The 12,944-nt window shown below is 35.1% G+C and overlaps 1 protein-coding gene across 1 annotated transcript in view; it reads left to right on the forward strand.

The window, feature by feature from the left end:
* The window catches only part of SLC7A11 (solute carrier family 7 member 11), a 72,511-nt gene extending 65,395 nt beyond the window's left edge, over nucleotides 1-7,116 (forward strand). Inside the window, exon 12 of the mRNA XM_045997678.1 lies at nucleotides 6,792-7,116. Within this exon, the coding sequence (XP_045853634.1) occupies nucleotides 6,792-6,859 (68 nt within the window). The 3' untranslated portion in view covers nucleotides 6,860-7,116. The remainder of the gene's footprint in view (nucleotides 1-6,791) is intronic.
* The last annotated feature ends 5,828 nt before the right edge of the window (nucleotides 7,117-12,944 follow it).

Consider the following 12,944-nt stretch of genomic DNA (forward strand, 5'->3'; position numbering starts at 1 on the left):
GAAAGGGTGTGGAGAACCGGAAGACAGTCTTTGGTCCCATATGTGCTGCTGAATAGAAAATCTAAATTGAAAAAAAAAAAATCTAAATTGAGCTCTCAAAGGAGAATGTCACACAAGCAAAGCTTCAAGATCTCTAAGTTGGTCTCCATTTCTCTGGAACTGATGCAGTGTTGTGACATGGGTAAGGAAGATATCTAAGAAAGCAAAGAACTGGGGGTCTCAGAATACGGAAACGATTTCAGAAAAGGCTTCTGTTCAGTAGATACATGCATGAATAGTCACACACACACACACTACACACACACACAAACGCACTCAAAAGTCAGTGATTTTAGAGATGAGTTCAGGCAGGAAGAGATGAAGAGGATATAAACTTAACTCCAATGCTTTGCAGTCCAGCATTGCAGATGCCTAAAATCTCCTACTGTTTCAACCTATCAGATAGCCCTGGCTCCTTCTCATATTACAAAATTCACATATTCCATACTATTGGTTGATACTTACTTTTCCACCATCTCTTTTTCTCAGATGATTTTACCACTTCCCTTTTCTGTAAACATGGACTTTTATTACTCTTGAGCACTCCCTTGTGTTCCACATGTATCTCAGTGTAGAGTGGGCTGTAGTAAATATTCAAGAAAGATTTACATGGAGTTTATCACTTGCCTGCACTGTGCTGAGCTCTTGATAATTAATGTACACTATAAAAATTAGTGTGTGGAGAAAAACAACTTTGGAGACCACTGTTATAAAACAACAGATGAAAAATATATCTTCTTTTAGTGATGTGAAATACTGCTTGAAAGGGACCATTAGAGATCACAAGTCATGAAAGAGGAGAAACACTACATATCTGGATGAAAGATGATGTGGGTCTGAAACTGTTAAGAAGATAGGCTCCAGAGGTTCCAGGATCAGTAACATTTTAAGGAGATTCTGTAAGGATTGATTACAAAGATTAGAGATGAACAAGAACGAACTCTCTTAAACTAGCATCGCAGAGTTCTAGGTCTGCCAAGATAAAATGACCTTAGGAATCATCCAGCCCACTGGTTTCTATATTTTAGTGTCTAGTAGAATCACAGATTTCTGAGTCCTGCCTTCAGTTTCCGATTTAGTAGATCTGGGATAGCACTTTGAAAAGTTGCATTTCTGATAACTCAGGCTAAGTTCATGTTCCTAGTCCAGGGATTACACTTTGAGAACTACTTTCTAGTTCAAGCCCCTTCTTCTTTTCTCAGTTATCTTTTTCATTGAGAGATGATTTCCATTATGACATTATGTAAGTTTAAGGTGTATAATGTGCTGATTTGATATAGTTGTATATTGCAATATGATTACTACACTAACATTAGTTAATACCTTTTATAATGCCATTTATTTATCTTTTTTTTTTTTTTTTTTTTAGTGTGGAGAATGGTTCGGATTTAGTCCCTTAGCAATTTTTGTGATTTATTATATAGTATAGTCACTATGTTGTGCATTATATCTCCATACCTAAGTTTGTACCCTTAAGCAACATCTCCCCAATTTCCTAACCCTCTAGTCCTCGGTAATCATCATTCTACTCTCTACTCTCTATTTAACAAGTTCATTTTTTGGATTCCATAATGTAAGTGGTATTATACAATATTTGTCTTTGTCTGAAGCATCTCACTTAGCATAATGTTGTTGCAAATGGCAGGATTTCCTTCTTTCCCATGGCTGAATATATTCCATAATCACATCTTTTTTTTTTTTTTTAAGATTTTATTTTATTTATTTGACAGACAGAGATCACAAGTAGGCAGAGAGGCAGGCAGAGAGAGAGGGGGAAGCAGGTTCTCTGCCAAGCAGAGAGCCCGATGCGGGGCTCGATCCCAGGACCCTGAGATCATGACCTGAGCTGAAGGCAGAGGCTTAACCCACTGAGCCACCCAGGCGCCCCCCATAATCACATCTTCTTTATCCGTTTGTCTGTTGATGGACACTTAGCTTGTTTCCGTATCTTGGCTACTGTGAATAATGTTGCAGTTAACCTAGGTGTGAAGATATTCCTTTGAGATACTGACTTCAACTTCTTTGCACACATAACCAGGAATAGGTTTGCTATATCATAGGTAGTTCAATTTTTACTTTTTTGATGAACTGCCACTATGTTTTCCATAACGGTTATAGCAATTTATATTCCCTCAAATAGTGTATAAGGGTTCCCTTTCATTCACATCCCCACCAATATTTGTTATCTCTTGTCTTTTTGATAAAAGCCATCCTGCCCGGTGTAATATCACATTATGGTTTTGATTTGCATTTCCCTGGTGATTACTGATGTTAAACATCTTTTCATATACATGTTGGTCATTTGTATATAATCTTTGAAAAAATGTCTATTCAAGTTTTTGCTCACTTTTCATTGGGTTATTTTATTTTTTTGCTATTAAGTTGTATGAGTTCTTTATGTATTTTGGATAATAGCCCCTTATCAGACATGATTTGTGAATATTTTCTCTCATTCAGTAGGTTGTTTTTTTCACTTTGTTGATTGTCTCTTTTGCAGTGCAGAGCTGTCTAGTTTAATATAGTCACATTTGTTTATTTTAGTTTTTATTGACTGTGCTTTTGGTGACTTATCCAAGAAATTATTGCCTAGACCAATGTCAAGGATCTTTTCCCCTGTGTTTTTTTCTAGAAATTTTATCATCTCAGGTCTTACATTTAAATCTTTGATCCATTTTGAGTTCATTTTTGTGAATGATACAAGGTACAGGTACAAGTTAAGGTTTCATTCTTTTGCATGTGGAGATATATATATATATATTCTCTATTCCATTCCTCTTTGTGCTTCTTTTTATGCCAGTACCATACTGTTTTGATTACTGTAGCTCTGTAATATGGCTTGAAATCAAGTATTGTGATGCCTCTGGCTTAGTTCTTCTTTCTCAGGATTGCTTTGGTTATTCAGGGTCTTTTGGGGTTCCAAAGTAATTTTAGGATAGCTTTTCCTATATCTGTGAAAAATGTCATTAGAATTTTGATGGGAATTGCATTGAATCTGTAGATCATTTTAGGTCATGTGGGTATTTTCACAATATTAATTCTTCAAGTTTAGAACATCAGATATCTTTCCATTTATTTTTATCTTTTCAATCTCTTTCATCAATGTCTTATAACAGTCAGAATACAGGTCTTTCAACTCCTTGGTTAAATTTATTCCTAAGTATTTTATTGTTTTCAATGCTATTGTAAATGGAATTGCTTTCATAATTTCTCTTTCAGATAATTTGTTGTTACTCTATAGAAATATGATTCATTTGTGTATATTGATTTTGTGTCCTGCAATTTTGCTGAATTCATGTTAATAGTTAAAATAGTTTTTATTTAGTTGAGTTTTTAGGGTTTTCTGTATATGAGATCACCCATCTGTTTTCTGTATATGAGATCACTCATCTGTAGGGTTTTCTGTATTTGAGATCATTTTACTTCCTTCCTTCTGATATGAGTGCCATTTATTTCTTTTTCTTGTTTGATTGATCTGGCTGGGACTTCCAGTATATGTTTAATGCATCCTTGCATCCCAGAGATAAATCCCACTTGACCATAAGTATTTGATCCTTTTATTGTATTGTTGAATTTTACTTGCTAATATTTTTGAGAATTTTTACATCTATATTCATTAGGAATATTGGTCTATGATATTCTTTTCTTATAATGTCTTTGTCTGACTTTGGTGTCAGCATAATGCTGACCTCATAAAATGAGTTTGGGAGTTTTTCTTTATTTAGAATTTTTGGGAACAGTTTGAGAAGGATTAGTGTTAATATTTCCTTGCAGGTTTGCAAGAATTACCAGCACAAACTATTTATTCCTAGGCTTTTCTGTGTTTGGAGGTTTTTAAGTTACTGATTGCATCTCCTTACTTGATATTGGTTTATTTAGATTTTCTATTTCTTCTTGATTTAATATTGGGAGAGCATATGTTTCTAGGATTTATCTAGTTATTCTAGGTTATTCAGTTTGTTGGTATATAAGTGTTCATAGAAGTCTCTCATAATCCTTTGTATTTCTGTGGTATCAGTTGTAATGTCTTCTTTCTTTCTCTCCTTTTCTTTCTTTCTGAAAGGGGGACAGAGGGAGAGAAAGGGATAGTGAAGGGGCAGAAGGAGAAGGAGAAAGGGAATCTTAAGTAGGCTACATGACCAGTGTGAAGTCCAATGCAGGGTTCTGTCTCATGACCGTGAGATCATGACCCTAGCTGAAATTGAGTGGGATGCTTAATCACCACCCAAACACCCTCCTCTTTCTTTTTGATTTTATTTTTTGAGTCCTTTTCTTAGTTAATCTAGATAAAGGTTTAGATTTTCAAATAATCAGTTCTTAATTTCATTGATTTTTTTTGTTGTTTTTCTGTCTCTATTTCATTTATTTCTGCTCTGATCAACACGAGAGTATTTTGGATTTGACTATAGATTCATCCTCACCAGTGAATTTTCTACTTTTGTATATTTTCATGTTACTATACATATGGTTGAAGAACTCTCTTTAGCATTTCTTTTAGGTGGGTCTATTGGCTATAAATTCCCTCAGCTTTTGTTTGTCTGGGAAAGTCTTTATCTCTCCTGTGTTTCCAAATGACAGCTTTTCTGGATGAAGTATTCTTGATTGATGCAGCTTTTTTTTTTTTTTTCCTTTGAGTACTTTGACTATATAATCCCATTCTCTCCTGGCCTGCAAGTTTTCTGCTGAGAAATATGCTGATAGCCTTACTGCGATATTTATGCCCATGGGAGGAAGCTCTAGTTAAGGAGTCCCTCCTTGGCCCCTGGTCAGTCATGCTGACCCTCAGAGCCCTCAGAGCATGGAGCTGCCATCCTAGGATCAGATTTATATGAAACCATCACAGTGCCGGATCCTGGGGCATAGGTGTGCTTTCTGTGGCTCTGACACTAATGTCTGGAGTGTGAGACTATGCAGATGTCCCATGTAACTGGTACCTGGGTCTCAAAGACTCACCACTGTGACTCATCCTGGTAGGAGGGAATACAGCAGTGGCAAGCGTCCTGGAATAACCAGACGTGATGGTAGCATAGCCTAAGGATGTGGGTGAAAGCCTCAATTCTGGCACCAGGGCAACAGCACAACTCTGGTAGTGGTCTTTTTAAGGTACATGTGGGGACCCAGGGATCTGGGCACAAAACAGTAGCAGCACTGCCCTGGCAATGACATTTCAGAGCTGTAACCCAGGACCTGAGGGGTAGGGTTAAGGGCAGCAGTAGCCTTGTCCCAGCAATCATGGGTCAGAACCCCAACTTGAAACTTGAGAGGTGGGGCCCAGGGTAGTGTCAGTGCCCATAGCAATGAAGGATCAGAACTGTGACCTGGAACCCACAGGACAGAGATCAGGGCAGCAAGAGTCCATCTCAGGAATGACAGCTCAGAGTCTTGAGTTGAGATGGGGGTTCTCAGAGCAGCACAGTTCTGATAATAGTAGGCAAAATATGACTCAGGACATACTAAGTGAGTGACACTTAGGGTAGTGGCAATGCCCATGGCAATGGTAAGTCTGAGCGGGGACCTAGAACCCAGGGGAGGATTCAGGACAGTAACAGACTGTCTCAGTAATTATGGTTCAGAGTCTTGTTGGAGGAGGGCTCAGGGTGACAGTAGCACAGTCCCAAAAATGACAGCCAAAGAGTAACTTGGGATCCTGAGGGCAGGGCTCAAGTGAGGAGAGGTTGCCTCAGTAATTAAGGGATAAAGCCCCAGTCTGGGGTTGGAGTGGGCAAAGAATAGTAGTATCTCCAGTCTTGTATAAGTGTTGTGCAGTGGCACCCAGGCCTTGAGAATGGTCACATCACCAACCAAGACCCCCAAGGGCAAATCTCACCTCAGCAACAGCCCAGCCTCTGGGACCACATGCAGAGTGGGGGCACTCTAGGCTACTCCATCGGCTGGGACCAGTGTCATTGAGGAGTACTGTGGAAGACCTTTGTAGCAAAAGCTGCACACATCCACAGCACTAAGGCTTGCTGGGGTTCCCCAGCTTCTTTCTGACAGGGATGGGGTGATGCAGGCAAAATTCTTTCTTTACTTTTCTGGGCAGACATCCTCAATTTTTTAGCTCTGCCAGACTTTTGCCCCCCTTTCTTTGTTGTTTAGAACATCCCCGATCTGTTATCTTCAGTTTATATCTGTTTGTTTATTGTTCTTGGTGTATTTTTTGGTTCCCTTGTCTTTTCTTTTTTTTTTTGTTTTGTTTTGTTTTGTGGGGAGGCAAGTGTTGGGACCGCCTAGCCCTCTATCTTGCTGATGGCACTCCCAAGTCCTTCATTCTGCAGATGAGGAAATAAGGCCTTGGCACATAACATGTTTCACTCAGTAATATGTGACGAGTTTAAGGCCAGACATTATAGTATGAGTCTTGATTTTTCTGAGGAATTGTTTGTAATCTCATAGATACTGAAATAATAAACTAATTTCAAAGGGAATATGAAGTGTATTTTTAAAATTTATTTATATCTTGGTTCTATTGCCTTGAAATATTTTCAGCCTCCTGGTTTATGAATAGAAATTCTTATTTGAATACAAAATATTAATGTATTCTTGCTGAGAAGTCATCATGGGAAGTTACAGAAGTGACAAATAATTAATTGAGCATGATGGGATTCTAATGAAGTAAACAATTCCTGAAAGTGCTCTATGAAATAGGCGGTTATGTGTTTTCAGTATTCAACCCCAAATAATTCACATTTTGCTGTTTTTATGCATTTCTGAGTTCTGTGCATTTTTAATTTCTCCTTTTTATTTCTTTGTAGACAGAATAACCAGAACATTGCAAATAATACTGGAAGTTGTACCAGAAGAAGATTGTCGTAAATTATGAATTACTGCATCTGAAATCTTGGCAATCTATTCTTGGCCTTGTGTCTGCCCAGAGGGCTGAAACAAAATGTGCATCTTCAGGCATTTTATGAAAATCCAGAGGATTGCAACTTTGGTGATGAACTAAAGGAATCAGTCGTTGCTATTCATATCTTTTAATGTGTTCAAGCTGGTTTCTAAGAAATTTAGTTATAACTCTAGGTAGTTACTGAAAGCAGATGTGTTATGTAAGTATTCATTGAGTTCACATGATTTTGGAAGTTCCGAAACTTACGTGAAGTGAGAGGAAAAAGACGACCAAGTGAACAATTCCTTTAGTGATCTTTATAAAATATCTAATCATGAACACCGAGTTGTTTTCTGTGTATATGACTTTTATAGAAATAATTTTTACATACTGTAGATGACTATACTGTGAAAAGTGTTTTCTGCTCTTCTGGGGGGAAAATTGTACGTCATCATTCTGAACTGAGGAAAGAAAGAAATTCATTTTATGTTGGCATTGCATTGCTTCCTCTTAGACACCAACTTAGATTATCACTCATCTTTTACTGCATTACACCCAGAGCATTCTGAACAAACGACAGAGAGGAAATGCTAATTTAATGAATACATTAAAGAAGAGTTTCCAGGGGCTACTCTTTATGAGAAAAATCCAGGAATTATGTCTAAAAATTCTGATAATTGATTATGTTAAGTTTTTTTTTTAACTCTTTATCAGGAAAACCCACTTTGTTTTCATGGAAGCCCACTTGATCATGAAAGGATGTAACATCTTTCTTAGAGAAAGCAATAGTCAATTTGTTATTAAAGCTTCTTAAGCACAATCATTTGTTTCCCTAATAACTTACCCCTTGATAAAATAGCTAAATACATGCATTTTTAAACCTTCAAATTGCAATTTCCTTATAAGACAGAAATCAACAAGAGAGAGAATACCCAAAATATTATGCCCAACCCTATAATCATATCTATTTACAGTGTTAGCAATTATGAACAATTTTTAATCTCATAGCTATTTTTACATGGTAATAAATTTTGACAGTTTGTACATTTCCTTTATATATTTTATATTCTGTTAAAATATCTCTTCAGATGAAACTGTCCAGATTAATTAGGAAAAGGCATATATTTACATAAAAACTGAGGAAGAAATGTCACTGCTAAATAAGATTTACAAGTGATGTTTCTAAAAATTTTCCACTTTTTTATCTTAGCTTTGTCAGTTATTTCCTCACCTTAATTATCATTCAGCTTGCAAAATAGATAACTGATAACAAATTCACTAAAAGAAGGAGAAACTGTGTGTGTGTATTCAGACAGGTGTTTTTATGCTATGTTTAGAAAATATTGTGGAATTTTCAAATAGGGTAATATCCTGATGGAATGTGTAAACCATTATTTACATACACCTAAGATCAAATAGTCATGCCAGCGTATATTTCATCCTCTAATTTTATTTTATTTTATTTTTTTTCTTTTTTTTAATTTATTTTTTCAGCGTAACAGTATTCATTCTTTTTGCAAAACACCCAGTGCTCCATGCAAAACGTGCCCTCCCCATCACCCACCACCTGTTCCCCCAACCTCCCACCCCTGACCCTTCAAAACCCTCAGGTTGTTTTTCAGAGTCCATAGTCTCTTATGGTTCGCCTCCCCTCCCCAATGGAGGTGGGATTGGGAGAGGGGGAGCGGGCTATGGACATTGGGGAGGGGAGGCATCCTCTAATTTTAAAAGTAACAATTTTTGAAAGAACTACAATGATTAAAATCATTGAGCTGATACAGAGTTTATAGAAAATTGACCAAAGCAAAATGATGATTTATAATTTGAGGCAATTCCAAGTCACTAATTTCAGTTTTTGCTCTTGATAACATTTAATACACATCCAAGATTGACATTATTTTCAGCCAAACCTGGTGTTTGGGTCTTTAAGTGAATTCATAAAATTTCCTTCCCTTTTCTTTTACCATCTGGTTTTCAAATTTGATCTGTAGTCTCTGCTTCTTATATCCATTTGTCTGTATCTCTTGCCACTCAGTTGCTGAGGTAGAAATAGATTGTGTTTATATCCCCCCCCCTTTTTTTTTTAACAGTCTAGGCCCATGTAATATAAACCAGAAAACTCTTTTTAAGGGTTTTTATGGGGTTTGTTTGTTTTTTGTTTGTTTTGTCTAATGAAAAAAAAATAGTAAGATCTCATGGAGAGGTTTACAAAGTTCTTGATTCCTGAGAATTATGTGCTTATAACCACAGTGACAGATAGGTCTCATTTTATTTCTTTATTTTTTGTTTTAATTTCTTTTCAAATATAACATCATAAGAGCTAACTAGGATGCATTTCATTTTTTCCCCATCATTTTAAAAAATGATTTTTGCATTGTTAAATTTCTAATGCTACTATAATTTTTAACCCGACAGAGAGTAAGTCGGTCAGTAATTTTTTTAAAAGTAATAAAGACTAAGTTATACTTCAATTTATTTTTAGGATACACCACGACAAGGTACAGGGTTTCAATAATCTGGAAATCTATATTCATAATTTTTATTCAGATAATATCAAATCAAGACAATTCTATTTGAAAACTCTCCTGAACACTAATATGTATATTTTTATTTATACTAAGTAAAATTTTTTCTCATATATTTAAAATTATATATAGAGACAATTATATATAAACCATTACATTATACCTGTACCAGTGTGGATATTCAAATGTTTATATACATAATATGAGTTTATTATAACACAAAAAGTGAAAGTGGCCAATACAGTTTAAGACAACAAATGTACTATTTTCAAATGTACTACTTTTTGGGTAACATGGAGTCTCAAGTATTTAATTGCGAATTAAACAGATTTAGTAAAGATTTCCAAAGCTAAAACAATTTGATTAAAAAAATGGACTGATTCTCCTATGCAATTACAAATATTTCAGTAAATATTTTTGACTCACTTTTAAAAATGTTAGATTATTTTCCTGGGATATTTCTTTGGTCAGTTGAGGAAAATTGGACTATTATGAATGTTTAGGTTGGCTGGAAATAGACCTTGTTCTTGTCTTTCTTCAGGAGATTAAAGATTTGTCTTAGAAATGATGGCGGACTCCAGTACCCAATATAAATGTTAGGTGTGTGCACCCACAACTATACATGTGTGCTTATACTCTATTCTTTCCCATCTCTGCTGGGACAAAAATAGGATAGATTATTAGGTTACATTAGCAATGCATAGCAGTTTCTCTAACACTAAAATAGGTACGTTGAAACAAATTTCTGGATTAGTTTATGTGTCTGGTGAACGTTTTTCCCCAGTTGCTGTTTGGTATATTAACAGACAGTTAACCTGAGTATAATTACTTAACTCAACATAATTTTTATGAACCATAATCAGTCTTCAGGAAACTCATTATTTTACCTCTATTTGTAGATGAATGTAATACCAACCAAAAAAGAGGGCATCTTTGACCTATAGAGAATTTCTTATAATTGAGGTATAGGTTATGAAAATATAGAATACTGAAGTCCTGAGTAGCAGGAAATGAAAGATAACATGTGACTGGAAGTAATGATATTTTGATGTAGCTTATTATGCAGCATGGTCAGAGAAGTATTAAAAATTGTCTGTTGTGCATAAGTGGATATCCCAAGTAGCTAATGGAATATAGCTTCAGTGCCCCTCGCTGAGACATGTCCCTTCCTAAGGTCGCATTTGGAAATTTATATTAATTTTTTTGAAGAAGATCAGAAAAATTGTATACATTTCTGGCCCTACAAAATCTGCATCTGTCCCTGTGAGTATAGTAAAATAACTTCCATTACTTTTTCTAGTAGAAATAAACACGGGCCATTTATAGAATATATCTTTAAATAATAAAGTTTTGAGTTAATTGAAGTATCTATCTGTAATTATACATGGCTCTCATATATTTTTATATTTTGCGATATATAAGGAGAACGTTCACTTGATATATTTTATGATTCAGTTCGGAGTGACAGAAAAGCAACAAATAGGGTTTTAACTGTAACTATTTTTCTTAGGAAAGAAATATAGTGAGATTTGGAATTGGAATGCAGATGAATAAAAGATTGATTTTACTTAATTGTAATCTTGCTTCATTTTACCCAACATGATGTGCTGTATGTTGGTGCTGATAATGTTTACAGAGTCACATTTTACTTTGTTAACAGTTTTAACAATTCAAAGTCGGGAATTAAAACATGACATTGTGTAACTGGCAAGAAACTCGTGGTGGATATAAATTAGAGTAGGTAATGAGACATCTTGACAGCTTCTGTTTACATAATTTGTATGTAAGGAAAAATTTATTACCTATAAGTGTATTTTAGGTTAATTTTCTCATAAACAGTATTTTAAATGTATCTCAATATATATAATACCGCAAAGTGTAAACTCTAGGTAGTTTTACTACTGTTCTTAAAAAGTTATCTTAACAGCCACATTTTGAAGATAATCCTTACTTCTTTTTGTTGCATTTTCAAATTAGTTGGTGTCTAAAATAAATGCTTGGTCTATTTCCAGATTCACAACAAATTCACAAAGGTGTAAATCCCAGTCTCACAGAAAGTTCACCAGTCTCCATGTTGTGAGATATTGTCTGTCTTTACAACCTCCTAAGGATATTAGCTTGATCTATTTGAACCATTTCTGTTTTTTCTTTTAAATGAATCTATGATTTCCTTTGTTTTATTTGTCATATTTTGAAATGATAGCCTCGAGACGGGAGTGAGTCTTAATTTGAACTTACACAATGACCCTAGATATCCTTAGTGTGAAACTGCCCCTTGGTTTATTTCCTTGAGAGTCCTCACCTCTCTTGTCTTTGTTACCATTGGCCTTAAAATATCAGTGGGAGATGGTTATCTCAATAGTATCTATTACATGTGTGTATTTCAAGTACTTGGATCAAGGGTACATTTATGGTACCAGTAACAGCCTTAACAGTTGTATGGAGAAAAATTCTCTCAAGAAAACTGTGGAGTAGTAGGCATCTGAGAGCCATGCAGATGGACACAATGGTTTGAAAATGAATATACTTCTTCTTCCCTCCACCTATACACTACTGACTTTTTTTTTTAAGTATGACTTTCAAGCACATTAATTTATTGGTTAGAAGACTTGTTTGCTGAGTCCTTCCTTATTACCTCTTGAAGTGTTTAGAGGTCATGCTGAAAGCTACAGAAACAAACAAAAAAGACTGAATCACAGTTATGCCTTTTGCAGAAGGGATTGTATTTTGTGCACCTTAGGTGACAGTGTACTTTGCACAGACTCTTATGGGAAAACTTATTAGGCCTTTGGGTGTTACATCTGTATAATTGGTTGAGTTGGGAGGGATTTGACTTAGATGATGATTGTGAAAGATAGACCTTACTTACTCCTACTAGTTAGTAATCTTCAGTACATGCTCGAAAGCTCATTTGTATCAGACCTGGAGGCAATGCAATGTGGTTCCTTGTTTTTTGGTTTGAACTGTCTTATTTCAAAAGATTTTGGAATAATTTTTTTCTGTAGAATTTCTCCTTCATTCAAAATTTTCATTTACTGACTAATGTAATATAAAGAAAATTATCTTAAAGTAAAATAATACTTTGGGGAAATAAAACAGATTGTTTCAAATGAATGTATGTGCTTTTAATAGAATAGGAGTAATCTACATTAAACTACTGTTGTTTTAAGGATTTCATACACTACCATATAGCACTTTTTAATTGCTCTGGAAGCAAAAAAAAAAAAAAAAAAAAAAAAAAAAAAAAAGACCCCCATATATATCTATGGTTATCACATAAAGCTCAAGAATCCTCCAAAAATTTTAAGTAGTCTTGGGTTTTTTTAAATCCTCTCCTTGAAGAAATTTTTTACTTAATAGTTTCCCCTTTTGGATAGTATTACCAATGCTATAAATCCGGAACTAAATTGTTGATACTTAAATGTTGAAAACCAGGTTCTTCTTTTGACATTATCCATGAACAGAGAGCGATATATGACTTTACTTTTTCAGGATATTTGAGGCCAATGTTATTTTGAACACAAGCATGAGCCTCAAGTTTCTATTTCTTTTTA

This window comes from Meles meles, chromosome 2 (assembly GCF_922984935.1).
Source record: "Meles meles chromosome 2, mMelMel3.1 paternal haplotype, whole genome shotgun sequence".
Classification (NCBI taxonomy): domain Eukaryota; kingdom Metazoa; phylum Chordata; class Mammalia; order Carnivora; family Mustelidae; genus Meles; species Meles meles.